Below are 17,866 nucleotides of genomic sequence, written 5' to 3'. Positions count from 1 at the left end.
TGTGTATCGTATGCTTGATGGACATGGACAGCGTTGGTGGAAACAGCTTGCTAGGTTATAAAGTCTTGTCAGGATGGGAAACCTTAGCTAACTCAGGAACTGTGGTACTTAAAACATCCCGCCATCCACTGCAGGTGGAAGGTGGGCGGGGTTACCTGTGCGGTCCCAACGCTGTCTCACCATGGGGTCTCACGGGTCTCACCCCCATGGTACCCACTTAAGTTTTAGCTTTACTCCCACCTTCTGGTATAAGTATAACATTGCAGCTTTCAGCTATCTGCTTATTGTTATCGACCAAATCTCAAATAAGTCTAAATTCATGATTTTTACAAATAACTAAAGCCACATTTTCACAAATCATCATCATACTGACATTTCAATGTAATGTTTTATTCTCATTGGTAATGGTACTAAAGCACGACTCACATCTTGATTTACAGATGTTATGATCTAATGGGAGCAGGGTGAAGAAAAATATTAGCTTAGTTTGCATGCCCTTCTCAAAACTGAAATCAATAATATAAATAGATTGTCTGTCAATTGCAGCTAGCTTACTTTACAACGGACAGCCTAATGAAAAGAAACAACTTCTGAAAATGTAAAAATGAATGACTGTTACTCAAGTAAAACAGTCTGTTAAAGTGTTTTCTTGAATCCACTCTATGAATTATTATCACTTCTCTTGTCTGTTATACAAACAATTACTTCATACTGTATACACTATATGATATAACAAGTCCTACAAATAAAATGTCATTAATAATTTGGCTTTTTTCATGTAATTTTATTGTTAAGCATTATCTCAATGTGGGACTAGACTCCAAACACAGAGGTGAACTCAGTGTAGCATCTGCAATGGCAGTAGCACAGTCTAAATGAGGAACAGCCATGAAAGCAAGAACTTTTTTATTGTGTTACCTTTTGATACTGAGGATTGAGTCAGTGATTGAACTGATAACAGCACCAGAACAAGATAAGGAACAGCTATCTGAACTTCTGTTATTGTTGGCTTCGGCCCTAATCAATTATGATGCAGTCAGCTGGATCCGGCCTAATGTTTCTCGTGAAAATGATGCAATGCTATCATAAAAGACTTGTGTTTTTGCTGATAGTCTCAGTTTTCTTCTTTATCCACTGCAGAGGCAACACAAAGGAAAGGGTCAGCAGTGAACCTCTTGCCGCTACTGAATGATGGACAAACTGCACCACAGTTGTCATTCATTTGTATGCATTTATTCAGTTCATGTCTGAACCCATGTATCTTTCTACATTTTCTGCATCATTTATGCAACATTAATGCACTTTAACTCAATGGTCAGGACTGTCAACTCACAGCAGTACATACTCAAGTACTGCAACTTAAGCACAATTCTGAATGTAAACATTTGACGATACTTTATACTTCTAATGGACAAAACTAGAGTTTTACAATGTTTAAGCTGGCAACCCGTTATAACAAATAATTGTCTTGGTGGGGTTCCTTGTATTTTTTCAAAACTTCTCACATTGGTTCATTTAAAAACTGTACAAATGATCAGAAATCAGAAATTCCTTTGGTCCCCAGGAGGAAATGTGGTTATTTTACAGTGGCTTCATTTTAGGATGAAAATACACTTAAATAAAGTGAAGTTGGAAGAACAATGGAAATAGGAAATACAGTAGGTATGCAACATTCCTCGCATTGTGAAACAATATTAAAAACAACACAAATGATAAAGTAGAAATACCATGTATTTGAAGAAGAAGAAGTATACTACAATTTATTTAAAAAAAAATGTGATGTGAAAATTGTTTACAGGAAGAGAACTCAAGGGTTAATCTGTTGTCTGACTGCAGATTTCATGTTTATATGTCTTCCCCCTTTTCTATGTGCTAAGGGCATTCTTTCATGTGTTTCTTGCAGGAAACCCACTACTCTCGATTTTCTATTTTTACGAACATGATGGACTAAAGCTGTAAACTACTCTTCACAAGGGTCTATGGGCACTTTCTCCAGAGATGCTGTAGATACTGTGTTTAACTACCCACTTCAAGAAATCATAAAAGACAATTATAATGAGGCTCCTCTCACCTTGTTTTAAACCATGTGGAATAAATCAGCACCAGATATTAGTCCTCTTGCATTAATTCATATAGAGTAGCAATTTGGGATAAGGATAATGTATGTATTCTGCCAACAAATGCAAAAACAGTGTTGATGTCCTTAAAAGCAGAGGAATGCTGTCTTTCAAACCAACTTACATGTTTAATATAAGTATACTTTATATTTTGCTAAATATATATATTGTATTTTGGTTCTCTTGCAGGAAAACAAAAGTTGGTTGTGAGGTCCCACAAAGGTTGTGTTCAGCCCTTGTGGGATGTGGCTTAAAGTAGCAAGGTGCACCAGGCTTAAATAATAATAATATAATAATAATATTGTGCACATGCTTACTATCACGTCTTGTTTTTTTATTAATTGTGAACTGCCACAAAACCCAATTTCCTCTGGGATTATATATAGTATTTTGATACTGATAAAAAGGCAAAAATAAATCCACAATATGATGCCAGATTTGTTTCTGTTTGTTTTTGTGAAAGCAGATCAATGTCAGAAGTATGGGCTCAGAACAGTCTCATAATACACACATGCACACAGAAGGATTCACACTTGTATTTCCGGATCCACACTTGTGTTTTTCAATGCACACACAAATGTGTTCCGTTTCATATAAATGTAAATAAAATTCAATTCCAGAAAAAAGTTGTACATATGTATTTTTGATCCTCACATATTTGTTTTCCGTTTAAATCCTCTGAACCTGCAAACACAAACAGCTTTCTGTGCACGGATCGCTGTGCATTCGTGTGTGGGTTTTTTGAGACTCCCCTGATGGTCACCCGATTCGTACTTGTAATTTGTTCTATCTATAGCCAATCAGATGTCTCCTTCATTCTAAGCCAATCACATGAGCGCGCCCCCACGAGGGTATGATTTATTGCATTCATGACGTAGCGCTTCATATACGCATTTTGCGCTGTCCGGTCAGCTCGCTAAACAGAGGGCGGAGCATCAGGTGATTATATGAGGGGCCATACAGGCCATAATTCATACTGGTCCTCTCACGCACATACATTCTCCTTTTACATACATATATTTTCACTGTTACATACATACATTCTCCTTTTACATATAATATATTTTCACTCTTACATACATACATTCTCCTCTTACATACATATATTTTATAATATGCATGTCTGAAGAGAATATATGTATGCAAGTGAAGAATGTATGTATGTGTGAAGACAATATATGTATGTGAGAGAAGAATGTATGTATGTGAGAGAGAAAGTATAGTGGAAACGGAAGGAGTATGATTGAAACGGAAGGCAGGTCATTCTTGCGCTGTGATTGGCTCAGAAGGTCGAGCGGGGCGGGCTCATGTTCAGAACTTCTGATTTCAAATCAACATGATGGAGGGAGATGAATCGCGTAGATTGCAGCAAGCATTAGGGGTTTTAAGGAACATTTTTTGTCAACCCCTGAAACTGTCACATCCCTGGCCAGGTGTCCTTGCGGGTGCGTTCGCTTTACTTATCAGAGCGTGCCGTAAGGGCGGTTACTCTTTGGTTTATAAACTCCCGCCTGGGACGGACTGATGCATTAGATTATGTGGAGGGGACTTTGACAGAGTATTTCTCACAAAGTACACAGTAAAAGTACTTCAATGTATTGTTAGTAGCAGTCAAACTAGTACCGAGTCCAACAGTGTCAGTTTTATGAAGAACTTGTGGTAAAATATATTTGTAAAAAGAAAATGAAGAGCTACTGATTTGAAAAAACGGCTCTCTGTATAGTTTAAATCTCCTAACAATGTTGTCCATTTATTCTTCTGCCCTCGAGTCCAACAGTGTCAGTTTTATTAAGAACTTTCAGTAAAAAATATTTGTAAAATATGAAGAGCAGCTGATTTGAAAAGACAAACGCGAGAGACGGCTGAGTGCAGTGCAGAATCGCTGTATAGTTTAAATCTCCTAACAATGTTGTCCATTTTAGACACATGCTTATTATATTTACAGCCTTAATAACATTCATTTTCTGGGCTCAATGTGTGTCTTGGTCGTTTTCGTTGTGATCGCTAAATTCACCTTGTTTTCCCTTGTTTATAATTATGTTCAACGTTCCAAGCAAACGAGTGCTTTTGTTTTGAAATCACTTCCGCGAGTATCGCGCCCCCCCCTCCCCCCCCCCCCTCGCTACAATGACCATTAGACCATTTAGTAAGGTACAAAGCAAAAACGCCTCGCAGACACTCTTCCGTTTACTTGTTTAATAAAGAAAAACAAGTGGTCCGTAGATACACGGAGTCATCTAACCCTAACCCTCTCCCTCCATCATGTTGATTTGAATCAGAAGTTCTGAACATGAGCCCGCCCCGCTCGACCTTCTGAGCCAATCACAGCGCAAGAATGACCTGCCTTCCGTTTCAACCATACTCCTTCCGTTTCCACTATACTTTCTCTCACACATACATACATTCTTCTCTCACATACATATATTGTCTTCACACATACATACATTCTTCACTTGCATACATATATTGTCTTCACACATACATACATTCTTCTCTTGCATACATATATTCTCTTCAGACATGCATATATTATAAAATATATGTATGTAAAAGGAGAATGTATGTATTTAAGAGTGAAAATATATGTATGTAAAAGGAGAATGTATGTATGTAAGAGTGAAAATGTATGTATGTAAAAGGAGAATGTATGTATGTAAGAGTGAAAATATATGTATGTAAAAGGAGAATGTATGTATGTAAGAGTGAAAATATATGTATGTAAAAGAAGAATGTATGTGCGTGAGAGGACCAGTATGAATTATGGCCTGTACGGCCCCTCATACATTAGCGCCTGCAGGCAGGCTCCATGGACCTGTCAGCTCCGGACTGCGCAAAATGCGTACATGTATGGCAAGCCATTTGAGTATTTATTCAATTTCCTTGATATCAGACGGCAGCGGACTACACTAGTTGGCTCTTTGATTTCACTTGTTAGATATATGGTCAAACTAGTTAGGCACTCTGCTTTACTAGTTGAATAAAACATTTCACTAGTCGCTCTTTTTCAGCCACTAGTGGCACTTTTGTCCGACTAGTTACCACGTATGCCTTACTAGTGACGCCAGGAGCAGCACTAGTAACGCCAAAGTCCCAACGTGTAAGCTTTTTGATGAACTAGTGGCCCTCTGACCGTACTAGTGACCCTAAAAGTCTTACAAGTTAACTAGTGCGCTGCAAAAGCTCTGACATGTTAACTAGTCACACAAAAGAAGCACAACTAGTTAACATGTCAGAGATTTTGCAGCGCACTAGTTAACTAGTCGCACCCAGAATCACTCACTAGTTAACTAGTAAAGGCAAAATGTTCACTAGTTAACTAGTTGACGCCTCTTTTGACCTTACTAGTTAACTAGTGGGGCTCAAAATGTCTACACGTTAACTAGTGAACCCTTTGCCTTTTACTAGTTAACTAGTGAGAGAAGTTTAAATTCCACTAGTGAACTAGTGAGGCTTAAAATGTTCACTAGTAGCACTAGTGGATCCCAAATGTGCACTAGTCACACTAGTTGCACAGAATGCTAATGAGGAGGAGGGGAAAGAACGCATCGAGGTCTCCTATTGGCCCTAAGATATAGAGCGCCACCCAGCCAAAATAGTTTATTTAAGAGCTTAAATACACTGTGTTTTAAAATATGACCATATTTACAAAAATATAAAACAAAAGTATTTGTGTTATTATGATCATATGACTCTTTATCAAATTAGGTAAGAACATTGAAGACTTTCTTAAAATTAGAAAGTTGCCTTATGACTGCAGACACGAATATAGATCCTCTTTAACACATTTTATTAAGCTGCAATTTGAAAGGTGCTTGGATTAGAATGGCATTGTGATAAAAGAGTGACATTATTGATGGATTGAAAGAGGAAGTAACCCTCTTCGGATCACAGCTTTGAGAGATCGCCGTGACTTCCGTAAATATTAGTCTTGGCAAATATGGAGAGGTTGTTTATCTTCATACGGATCTATCGTTACCCTGATTTTAAGATCTGTCCAGTGTTTCTGCTTTATTCATTTCATGAGCACCACTGATAAAATGTCTCACGATCACTCCCTCTACTTTTGTGTCTCGAGTGCCGGTGTTCTCACACACAAGCGTGCGCACATTCGCACCAACAAAAACACACACACAAAGCGGAATATAGCAGAAGCAGAAACATGTATATTTCTAGGTAAAACACACACTGACTGACTTCCCACGGACAATATGTTAACAGTGGGCATAAATATCCGACTGATGCAACTCACGTCTTCAAGACGTTACTAAAAACATCGCAGGAGAATGCCCCCTAAGGCTCTCCCTCACAGAGCTGAACTGACCAATCAGAATCTGGGTCCCGCCTGCTTCATTTGCATATATAGGCTCACTAGTGAACGTGTATGGCCTTCACGTTCACTAGTGAGCCATATGAACTGCAACTAGTTAACTAGTGGATGCATATCGGTCTCCTATTGGCTCTTAAGATAGACCTCGCCCATCAATTTTCACAGAAGTTCAAACACAAGATGGCGGGCGTTGTACTGAGACGTATAAGAAGAAGATGTACTGAGATTCAAAGAGCATTTAATCAGGGATCTTTGGGCCGAACAGAAGTTTACGCTATCAACAGCTCTATAGCTAACGTAAGAAGGGTTGGAGATACTATTGGCGCCCAGGCTGTGCAGGATATAGTTCAAAGTCTCACTGATCTCAGATCTTTCATCTCCGGACCTCAAGCTTCAAATGCCCTACATACTGGTTTCCATGCAGCACACCTTGTGCATTCAGGTGAATTACTAACTAACATTGATAAATGACTTGCCTTGACTTTAGGGCTGTACCTGAATATTCGAATATCTGAATATTCGTTCGTTGGAATACTATTCGGGTTTAAATTTCGTTATTCGGATATTCGTTTTGTTTGTTTTATTCCCGTTTTTTCTTCAAATTGAATTTATTGAAATCTCCAATATCAACGTAAGAGCTTGTGCCTCTTCGGGGGGTGCTAACACTTAACCATAAACGTTATCGTTTACTTTCTCCGTCTTTATATGTAGATATTACTTTTCTCCGTTAATCTCCGTCACGTTGTTTCCAAAGCAACAACAACTTCCTGTCAACAGCGCTACCTCTCCTTCAAAATAAAAGCATGTCCATGAATAGGAAACCAACTGTATACAACTGCAACGAAAGTAACAAACACAATGCGATATCTTTTTCAATTTCAAAGAACACAAATTGGGTTAATAACTATAAAACAAGAATACTGTAGAATAACAAAATTAATGCCGTGATTACACCAACATACACGCGTTGAAGCAGTGCGCTGATGATTACTACGCCACTTTTTTTTACCAGTTTATATAACTTTGAACTCACATGAATATTAATGTGACCTGTTGTTAACAGACTTACTTAACATTTAAAAACTCATTGTTCTGTTGATGAACGTTCTGATGAACTGTTATAATAATTATACATGTTTATATAATTGATATTATATATTTTCCTTTTTTATTTCCATATCATAAGGAAGACGAGGAAGACCTGCTCTTGACATAACGAGGGGGCAAATTGAGCTGCTCCTAGGTCAAGGTTTTACCGTGAGAGCAATGGCAAGGATGTTGGGCTGTTCCTCCTCATTCCTTCATAAAAAAAATGATGTCTTTAAATACTTCAGCAAGGAACAGATTCACTACCATTAGTGATCCTGACCTAGAAGAGCATGTCAGGAGACTCCACAACCAGTTTCCTAGATCAGGTTCAGAAGTAAGCATACTAGTTTATATTCCCTTTTAGAGTTTTAGAGTTTGTTTATATATAACATTTTATAGAAAATGTTCTGTATCTTATTTGTCTTTTTAAATTAACCACTTTCAGATGATGAGGGCATACCTACACGCAGAAGGGATTGTGGTACAAAGAAGAAGAGTTAGAGAGACTCTAAAGCAAATCGATCCAGCTGCAGCAGCACAGAGATGGGGCCAGACTGTGGCTAGGAGAACCTACTATGTGCCCTTTCCTAACAGCTTGTGGCACATAGATGGCCATATGCGTCTCATTCGGTAATCAGCTCTTGAATTTGAAAGAAAGCAATTATAGTAGTAATTATAATCTTCTAATCCAGCCTAGTTTTGTTTATTATTTTCCTCTTTCACTATATAATCTCAATCATTTTCTTATCAACAACATTTATAGAAGTATTGGATATATTGAACAAATGTTATAAAGATAACCTTTAAGGTATTTAATGTAATGCATTAATTCCTTGTTCTATTCATTCGATTATTTGCACAGGTGGGGGCTTGTGACACATGCCGGAATTGATGGGAACTCCAGACTCGTAACTTTTATCAACTGCGGCACTGACAACACAGCTTTGACAGTGCTAACCCATTTTGTTCGAGCTACCTGTCGGTATGGGTTACCATCCAGAGTCAGGTCTGACCACGGCGGGGAGAACACTCTAGTTGCCCTCTTGATGAACCTTCTACAGGGAAACGGAGAAGTGAGGCACATTACAGGCCAATCTGTACACAACCAACGTATTGAGCGTCTTTGGAGAGATGTTTTCCAGCAGGTTGTGCACTATTTTTACACACTTTTTTATTCCTTTGAAGATGAACAAATATTGAACCCCGAAGATGACATTCAGAAAATGGCACTACAAATCGTTTTTAAACCAGAAATCCAAAAAAGACTAGATTTATTCAGACATGCGTGGAACAACCATAGACTAAGAACTGCTAACAATCGTACACCAACACATATTTGGATGGAGGGCATGCTAGCCAACAGGGAGCAACATTCAACAGCTATAGACAATGTCTTTGGAAATGATCCCTACAGCCAAGAAAATATTGAAAATGGCTTGGCAAGACATGGCATACGGCTCGATCAGTTGCAAGCAAACAATGATGATCTTGAACGAGCAGTGATAGTGCCACAACCACACATTATCCTGAGCTCTGAACAACAGCAAGATCTCCAAAATGCAATGACTGGAACAACTGACTTAAAGGACAGGTATCTGCTTTGTGTTAGACAGATTCAAAACATGCTCTAATTGAAAGAACATAATGTGACTACAAAAAACTATTAAGTGTGAGGGGATATTATTCACTATTACTGTAAATGATAGGCTACAAGATATAACTCCAAGAATAAACGCCCGTTTCAAAGAACCGACCTGTGTCTGTGTCGTGAAGAGAGCTACAATGACCATCCACACTCCTCCCCTGCTTCTATCTCCCTCCTCTCCTCTTCTGTTTCCAATACCGTTCTCCCCAACTACACTGGGTAACACCACTGAAAATACACACTAGAAAAATGACTTTTTGGTTCAGTAAATAATACTTTTAACACATGTTACTTGTTAGACGCTTTTATCCAAAGCGACTTACATACTCAATACTGTGGGTGAAGTGTCTCAGGGACACAACGACATGCTGACTGCAGTGGGACTCGAACTTGCTATCTTCTGATTTGAAGATCAGCGCATTAAACCACTGCGCCACACACCTCCCATATTATGTGTTTAAATTCTAGAAGAAATTACTAATGTTCTTTTACTCAACATCTCTCCTTTTATGTAATGTGTTACTTGAATTTGCAAGTAATTTGTTATCTTCATTTTGTTAAATGTCATTGAAATCATAGCTCATAGCACCAAGTAAATGTAAAATCAGATTTATTATTCCTATAGGTGGATTTACAGCATATGTCAACATACATATCATGTTTGAAGTACTTAACAAATCAAAGGAATGGAACACAATTCTGAGCTTCCGAACCACGCTAATACAAGGTCCCTCTTAAAACAGGGCCAAGTTAGAAGTTACTGCTCACAGGACAAGAAATTGTTTGCCACTTGAACGCCCATAAAACTGCAACTTGTAGAATGACTTAAGTTTATGAACAAATAAAAACAACAAATAAATGGTATTAACATCAGAGCATTTATAAGTAGGGAGTCAAAAATGAACCGTCGAGAACAAAGCAACAATTGAGGTATCATTAGTGCACTTCCTGAACGCAGTTTCCATATTTATGGCAATAATGTCAAATTTCACCCAGTGCAAAATTGCAGTAATACTTTCTCCCTCATCTTATCGTCATACTCTGCACACCCTCCCAATCCTCCTCCTCTCTTCCTCCTTGTCTATTTTTCTAGACCTTTAAAAAGCCCAACGAGTCTTTCACTGACTGGTTCAGTATGTTGTGAAGCTCTTGTTCCTCTGTGATGCCTCTTGGTAGGAACAACGTCATAGCACAGGTTGAGGCATATGGCAAACGACGCACACCGGCCTCCTGTGTATAAAAGTCAATGGAGGGCTTGTTTGGAAAGCCAAGCGTTGGAACTTCATCTGCCCCAGTGATGAAAATCAGCAGGTCCTCAAATGTCAGTTCAGTCAGTTTGTCTGCCAATGACAAAAGTGTATATTGGAATATTTATTTTCATTTTTAAAGTCAAATGTGGAACATAATAATATCACTAAAGTAATTTAACATCAAACATTAATCAATAATGTAGTTTACATTTATTTGGCTTTATGGTATATTGACATCAACATGTGTATTTGCCCCTTTTTGTATTTGCATTAGCTACATTGATATTAAATTAAATCGATTTTCTGTTTGTAAAGCATCCATCAATAACAGTATTTACTGAGTTATAGTCATTTCATATGAGGTGCTTTTACATTTTCCTTAAGGTATAAAATGTACCTTCGATGAGGTTTAGGACCAACTCCCAGCTGTATATCGTGTCCTCCTCTTTTTCCCGGTGATTTGTTCCTCTTGGACTGTATTCATATTTTAATATGGCCTTAAAGGAGGATTTTGTCAGCGGGGTCCTCATGTTGGTGAAGCAGGGAACGAAGGCAATCCAGTTGTTCCTGACCAGGTCCCACAGGTTCCCAAAAGCATTCATGCCCTCCGTGAATTGGTTCACCATCTTGGCCGTTCTATAAGCCAACAAAGATCAAACATGTATATAACCTGAAGAAAAACTGATGCGTTTTTTTGGAAAGGACTAAAAAGCAGTAATAATAAGAAAGAGCATACATAATTTGCAACATTTTAACCTACGTTAAGGAAAACACAAAATATTCAGTGTTCAAAATGTTAAATATTAGTAGCATACAGTAAGTTATGGCTTTTATATTAACATTGTTTTATAATGTCTATGATTTTATATTTTTTTGTTTATAAGTGTTTTTGTTTACCTGAGAAATATGTAGTGCTTAACTACATAGGAATAAATCTTCGGAATTTCTCCGATAGTGGCACTGAAGATGCCAGGGATGCCACACTCAGAGATCCAGTCCCCCAAGTCTTGCTGGAGGGCAGACAGGTCCTCTGCAGTCTTGCACTGTAGGATCTTAGAGATAACATAATGTAGCCGGATTGATAAATTACAAAGGTTTAGTGGAAATGCTTTTTATGCTTTTACAAACTTTCACTGACCAAGAAGGAATGTATTTTCTTCTATCAAATCCTAACAAATATTAATTAATAACATAAAAATAATCAGGCACCCTTTTTGCTCTGCTTTGAACATCCGGATCAGGCAGCACACTGCAGTCAAATTGCTCCAGTTGAGCCTCCTGGCCGCACATTAGCTGGTACAGGCTGGGATCCAGGGCTTTGATACACGGACCTCCGTGTGCCACTGACCACGCAATTAGGCGGCCTGCTTGGAAATACTTGTGGCCATCTAATGCCGCTTGGTCATAGGTAAGGAAGACCTGACCAGCCTTTCCCTCGAATATTCCCATGGTTGTTTGTACTTCTATCATCAAGAGTCTACAATAAATCAATTGAGAAAAAAATACAGTACTATAACTTTGCAGTCAACCTGAAAACTAGGACACATTATGATTAAGAATCATACACTAAATGAGGTTATTCAGACCTGAAAAACTCTCTCTGTGGTCCACCCATGTCATCTCCATCTTCTCCTACAAATTCTATGTAGGGGGAATTGTTCCAGCAGAATGTAACCCTTGAGATGGCTTTTATTGCACTCTCAAGAAGTTTCTTCCTCCTGATGCAGATATTACTGACTAGGCCATCAGAAACGAATTCCTTTCTGAAGTCACTTAAAAGGACGGCCAGATCCACTTCTTCCTAAATCATTTAAAATGTATAAAGTCCATTATACATGACTGGTGATTGGTGAAGAGGGGTTGTCTGTCTTGGGTACTGGTGCTTTCGGAAATGTAGCGAAATGATTGCATTTAGTATGTGTCATTATCAGTTCCCGGAAACAAATGTTGTCCTATTTTTTAATAATGACAAATAAAACTTACCACGGGAAAGACATAACTTTCCAAAGTCCCAAAAGCCTCGTCCTCGCCCTCTTCCTCCTCATCAGAATCATCAATTAAAAAGTCATTGAATGAATTCCTAGAAAAAAAACATGTTTCTTTATTTTAAGAGGATATATAATTAATTATTATAATATATATATATATATAATTATATATAATAATATATAAAGGATGAGAACAGGGTATTCAGTTAGCTTACATTCAAAACCAATACACTGTGTTAATTATGTATAAAACACCATTATCTATAAATACCTGTTTGGTTGTTCCAAACGTGACCTTCTATAAAATACCTTGAAAGTAAAAATGGTGCATGAAATATTAATGTCCTTATTACAACGTGTATATACACTACAAATACTGAACTATACAGCCATATACAGTAAAGCTTTACCTCTGGAGTCCCAGCATTTACCCATTGTGCGGAATGCAAACTTTCCACCTGTTGATTGACAAGAGGTAACAATTACATCCAACTGTCTTTTACTATGTTTATTTTCAAAAATCTCCTGAGATGAATTCATAATAAGATATTTTTTACATACATCAGCGTCCATAGATACAGAAGTTGATGGGGGTGTGGGAGCAGTGGTTGATCCCGCAGTTTCAGTGGCGGCCGAGGTAGAGGCAGCCGAGGCAGAGGGTGCTCCTTCTGAATCAGTGGCCAAGGTAGAGGCGGCCGAGGCAGAGGGTGCTCCTTCTGAATCAGTGGCCAAGGTAGAGGCGGCCGAGGCAGAGGGTGCTCCTTCTGAATCAGTGGCCAAGGTAGAGGCGGCCGAGGCTGCTCCTTCTGAATCAGTGGCCGAGGTAGAGGCGGCCGAGGCAGAGGGTGCTCCTGCAGGTCTAAGGGCCGCAGAGGCAGAAGATGAGGCCATCTGTGGGTTGGATGATAAAAAAGTTTAGGAGAACTTGATGGACGAAACAAGCAGCTTAAAAAGTAACCAATATCAATCTCCTAATATTAAAGAATTAAGTATAACATAGATATATGTAGAATTTATAACATAGTAACAGTAGTAAAGAATAGGCTCAAAACAACAACTCACCACTAACAATGTTGGTATGTCTGCCTGCGGGATTATATAAACCCTGCTCCTGCCAACAGATCTTTTAAGGTCTGCCATAGTAGTAGCCTGCAGTTGCGTTAGTAGCCTGGAGTTGCCAGCTCTTGCCAGAGTGAACCCAATCATATTCAAGGGAATTGTAGGAAAACTTTGACAAACATAGCTGTTGAACTCTAAAAGAGTCATTGAGAGCTTGACATAGCTTCGTTCTGAAACAACCCCTTGCTGGTCATGAGCTGGGATTCCTGTAAAAAAAAAGAAAAAGAAGGTGTCAGTCAATATACTGGCTCTATAAATAACTATGATTTAGATTCTAAGCCATATCGTGTCTTTATATGAAGTGAAAAATATACATCTATGAACATATGGTCAAAAAAGGTGCCATATGAATGAAGGCTCATCCTAGACATTGACTTTGTTATGAATGGAAAAAAGCTATTATTAATATTTGAACAATGTAAGCCAATGATAGAATAGGCATAATGTGTATGTGTTTTTAGGCAGTAAAGGTAAGCATTGCTGCCAAAAGTGGAGGTGATGGATTAAAGAGATTATTTTTTAATGTTTTCAACCTTGCACCCAGGCCATACAGAAATAATATTCATATCAAACATTGAAAAGTCTTCAATGAAGTTGAATGGTGTGCAAAAATTGTGTGCATTGTCTGTGCAGATAATGAATCAGTCTCAAGTGGATGCTCATTTTTCAAACCTATTTAATTATTTACCTAAACCTTCTCTTGACAGTCGGCTGCTCTCTGTAGGTGCTGGAAGGACGGATTGGTCCGCCAATGCCAACAGAAAAAGTCTCACCCTCCAAACTCCGGCAGATTCATTTGATGCCCCTGTAAAATGACAGAATGTACAATATTACACACGGTTATACAAAATAAGCACCACTCAAAATTGAAGAATTGTATTTAATAAATTGCTCCATTGAGTCTGGAAAGGAGGGAGAAAATGTATGGATGACCATTTTTATGTGTAAAGTTCTTTCTCTTGCTTTACTTATCGTCTATCCTATCATTTTGAAAGAAAGATAGAGGATGACCGTATGATACAGCTACGGAATGTAATGTCCTAAGCCATGATATAACATTTAAATATTTCACAATTGAAATGAAATATTTTGTTAATACTGATATAGCCTGTCTATAGCACAAATAGCAGCTATATTTAGTGGAGTATGCTATTTGTAATAACTGCTTAATTGTCATTAGAAAGACATAACAAAGTTGGTATCCCTAAGTATAATTGACCTGTTGATTCAAGGACGTTAGCATTTATACTTAAATTGAGTTGTCATAGTTCTCACATTTTTGTATAATTATGAACAAGTTATCATATTCCTGTTTAAAGATTTGAGGGAGCTTCTCACATAACATTCAAGTACACTACTGCTTAAATACTTTTACGACTATTGCTTAAATATTGTCATCATTACAACTGTAATATTTATCCAGTTGGTTTAAAATACACAACTTGTCCTGGCACAGTAAGTTTATGTAGGCTTTATGTAGGCTACACAGCAGTAGTTAGCTTGCTCTTCCCGGCTCAAACTTCAAATGAAAACGTTAAAACTAAACTCGATACATTATGAATCCACTGCAAATGTAACGTGAACAAAACTTTTTAAATAAGCTTGCCTTGCACTATATATGATTTAAGACCAATGCATCAGCACAATATGAAATGGACAATGCTAATGCTCATGCACATTTAAGAACTGATATAGCCTACCCGTTGTTGGTGCCCTCCGACGCCTCCGGAACGTGCTCCTGGTGACTCGCAGAACATTGTCGTTGCGCTGCGCTGCGAGATCCCTTCTGGCAACGTCGAGCGCATTAAAAACGCGATTCATTACACTGTTGAATTCCTGAGTGCCATTTTCGTTTTCGTCTGTCATAATGTTCCCAAGATGTACCACACCACTCATTAGATTTGCCAGAAATGAAATGTAACAGACACGAGACTTACATTATAAGCAGTGGCGGCTGGCCTATAGAGGGCGCTAGGGTGCCGCCCTTCCTAAACCACACACAAAAACATTATTATTATTATTAATAATATTAATAATCATCATAATCATAAAGTGTCAATGTTTGTGTGTTTAAAATCTGAAATGGATCCAGAAATATGTGTAATATGTGATTTTCACAGAGCACGCGCCCCTTAAGCCCCGCCCCCGAGCTCCCACTCTCGGCTCAGTGGAATGAATGGAGACAGAAAATAAATCTAGATATTGTGCAAGTTCTCCCACTTAAAAAGATGAGAGAGGCCTGTCATTTTCATCCTAGGTACACTTCAACTATGAGAGACAGAATGGGGGGGAAAGAATCCAGGAAATCACATTGTAGGATTTTTTATTAATTACTTGGTAAATTCCTCGGTAAAATAAGTATTTGGTCTGATAATCTCCCTCGATCTGGGGCTCCACGCAAGATCTCACCCCGTGGGGTCAAAATGATCACAAGAACGGTGAGCAAAAATCCCAGAACCACACGGGGGGACCTAGTCAATGACCTGTAGAGGCTGGGACCAAAGTAACAAAGGCTACCATCTCACTACGCCGCCAGGGACTCAAATCCTGCAGTGCCAGACGTGTCCCCCTGCTTAAGCCAGTACATGTCCAGGCCCGTCTGAAGTTTGCTAGAGAGCATTTAGATGATCCAGAAGAGGATTGGGAGAATGTCATATGGTCAGATGAAACCAAAATAGAACTTTTTGGTAAAAACTCAACTAGACGTGTTTGGAGGAGAAAGAATGCTGAGTTGCATCCAAAGAACACCTACTGTGAAACATGGTGGTGGAAACATCATGCTTTGGGGCTGTTTCTCTGCAAAGGGACCAGGACGACTGATCCGTGTAAAGGAAACAATGAATGGGGCCATGTATCGTGAGATTTTGAGTGACAACCTCCTTCCAAGGGCAAGGGCATTGAAGATGAAACGTGGCTGGGTCTTTCAGCATGACAATGATCCCAAACACACCGCCCGGGCAACGAAGGAGTGGCTTCGTAAGAAGCATTTCAAGGTCCTGTAGTGGCCTAGCCAGTCTCCAGATCTCAACCCCATAGAAAGTCTTTGGAGGGAGTTGAAAGTCTGTGTTGCCCAGCGACAGCCCCAAAACATCACTGCTCTAGAGGAGATCTGCATGGAGGAATGGGTCAAAATACCAGCAACAGTGTGTGAAAACCTTGTGAAGACTTACAGGAAACGTTTGACCTCTGTCATTGCCAACAAAGGGTATATAACAAAGTATTGAGATGAACTTTTGTTATTGACCAAATACTTATTTTCCACCATAATTTGCAAATAAATTCTTTAAAAATCAGACAATGTGATTTTCTGGATTTTTTTTCTCATTTTGTCTCTCATAGTTGAAGTGAGGATGAACATTACAGGCCTCTCTCATCTTTTTAAGTGGGAGAACTTGCACAATTGGTGGCTGACTAAATACTTTTTTGCCCCACTGTATATATATATATATATATATATATATATATATATATATATATAACCTGGCCAGCTTAGCCAGTGTGTATTTCTTCAAGCACCACAAGATTCATAGTTTATAAAGTACAATTCTGGGCCATTGATTGTGTCATTTCTCCAAACACATATAGTAAAAATGGTGCAGGAAAAGGACTTTACATTGTAATATACTTAAAGACAGGACTATTCAGTTAACAGAAGAGAAAAAGGAAAGCAAATTGTTATAATGGGTGATGTAACATTAATGACATAATATGAGGTCCTTGGCACTCAGACTCTAGGGGTCATTTTGTGATCATGGGTCATCACCCTTACAACATCAGGACAATATCATATGGAGTCAGACATTGGAAGTGTGCTGGAGGCTGAGGCGTTGACTGGGACTGATGGAAGGATGAGGCTGATGAGACTGAAGAATCTGCGAGGAATGAACAAGCGGCTGAGAAATAATCATATATTAAAAGACAGCAGCTTCATAAGAAGCCAACAAGAGTGACAGAGTGTGTCAGTGTGCTGAAGGATAGACCAGCTAGCTAGACTCTAAAGACTTTCCAAGGTGTAAAATGCTGCTGCCAGAGTACTGACTGGAAATATCCTCTTAAAATATTCTGTCCAACAATATCAGTCTCATGAAGAAAGGTTTTTTTAACGCTTACTCAAAATAGTAGAGAAACATGCATTTTTGTTCTCAGGAGGGGACATTAACAGAGGATTGTTGGAAAAGTACACAGTAAGTACTTCATAGTACTTGTGGGGTAGTTTAAGTAGTACTGAGTCCAACAGGATCAATCTCACAAAGAACTAATGGCAACAAAAAAGAATTCCCTCATCAAACTTAGCAGAAGTGGCTTGATTTTGTTCTCAGCAGGGACTTTGA

The 17,866-nt window shown here is 38.6% G+C and overlaps 2 protein-coding genes across 6 annotated transcripts; one reads left to right on the top strand and one right to left on the bottom strand.

Annotated features, from left to right (window-relative positions):
* The first annotated feature begins 6,703 nt into the window (after positions 1 to 6,703).
* LOC117546278 lies at positions 6,704 to 9,282 on the top strand. 3 transcript variants are annotated; one of them, XM_034216462.1, is made up of 4 exons: positions 6,704 to 6,886; positions 7,635 to 7,867; positions 7,970 to 8,163; positions 8,396 to 9,282. In XM_034216462.1, exons 2-4 carry the CDS (start codon positions 7,757 to 7,759, stop codon positions 9,162 to 9,164), a joined length of 1,074 nt encoding a protein of 357 aa, XP_034072353.1. In that variant the 5' UTR covers positions 6,704 to 6,886; positions 7,635 to 7,756; the 3' UTR covers positions 9,165 to 9,282. The 3 variants fall into 3 exon arrangements, with proteins under 3 accessions (XP_034072353.1, XP_034072354.1, XP_034072352.1); XM_034216463.1 differs by having other exon boundaries at positions 7,631 to 7,867; positions 7,979 to 8,163; XM_034216461.1 differs by having other exon boundaries at positions 7,631 to 7,867.
* A 509-nt stretch (positions 9,283 to 9,791) lies between these two features.
* On the bottom strand, positions 9,792 to 15,645 carry LOC117546280. Of its 3 annotated transcripts, XM_034216465.1 has the most exons (13): positions 15,473 to 15,645; positions 15,236 to 15,360; positions 14,224 to 14,340; positions 13,479 to 13,741; positions 12,978 to 13,307; positions 12,827 to 12,874; positions 12,688 to 12,725; positions 12,412 to 12,508; positions 12,015 to 12,229; positions 11,638 to 11,905; positions 11,326 to 11,480; positions 10,826 to 11,064; positions 9,792 to 10,518 (listed from the first exon to the last, which is right to left on the bottom strand). In XM_034216465.1, exons 2-13 carry the CDS (start codon positions 15,354 to 15,356, stop codon positions 10,268 to 10,270), a joined length of 2,142 nt encoding a protein of 713 aa, XP_034072356.1. In that variant the 5' UTR covers positions 15,357 to 15,360; positions 15,473 to 15,645; the 3' UTR covers positions 9,792 to 10,267. The 3 variants fall into 3 exon arrangements, with proteins under 3 accessions (XP_034072356.1, XP_034072355.1, XP_034072357.1); XM_034216464.1 differs by having other exon boundaries at positions 15,236 to 15,645; XM_034216466.1 differs by lacking the exons at positions 11,638 to 11,905; positions 12,015 to 12,229 and having other exon boundaries at positions 15,236 to 15,645.
* Between the last annotated feature and the right edge of the window lie 2,221 nt (positions 15,646 to 17,866).

Source organism: Gymnodraco acuticeps, unplaced genomic scaffold, assembly GCF_902827175.1.
Source record: "Gymnodraco acuticeps unplaced genomic scaffold, fGymAcu1.1, whole genome shotgun sequence".
Taxonomy (NCBI): Eukaryota; Metazoa; Chordata; class Actinopteri; order Perciformes; family Bathydraconidae; genus Gymnodraco; species Gymnodraco acuticeps.
This window is presented reverse-complemented; position numbering and strand designations above follow the sequence as displayed.

Excerpts from the sequence above, each read along its gene's own strand:
- LOC117546278 (XM_034216462.1), top strand. The coding sequence starts at position 7,757 with ATGATGTCTTTAAATACTTCAGCAAGGAACAGATTCACTACCATTAGT. Across the intron at positions 7,868-7,969 it reads TTCCTAGATCAGGTTCAGAA|CACTTTCAGATGATGAGGGC; the intron begins GTAAGCATACTA and ends TTTTAAATTAAC. Across the intron at positions 8,164-8,395 it reads GGCCATATGCGTCTCATTCG|GTGGGGGCTTGTGACACATG; the intron begins GTAATCAGCTCT and ends TTATTTGCACAG.
- LOC117546280 (XM_034216464.1), bottom strand. The coding sequence starts at position 15,431 with ATGAGTGGTGTGGTACATCTTGGGAACATTATGACAGACGAAAACGAA. Across the intron at positions 14,341-15,235 it reads TCGGAGGGCACCAACAACGG|GGGCATCAAATGAATCTGCC; the intron begins GTAGGCTATATC and ends GTCATTTTACAG. Across the intron at positions 12,509-12,687 it reads CGTTTGGAACAACCAAACAG|GAATTCATTCAATGACTTTT; the intron begins GTATTTATAGAT and ends TTTTTTTTCTAG.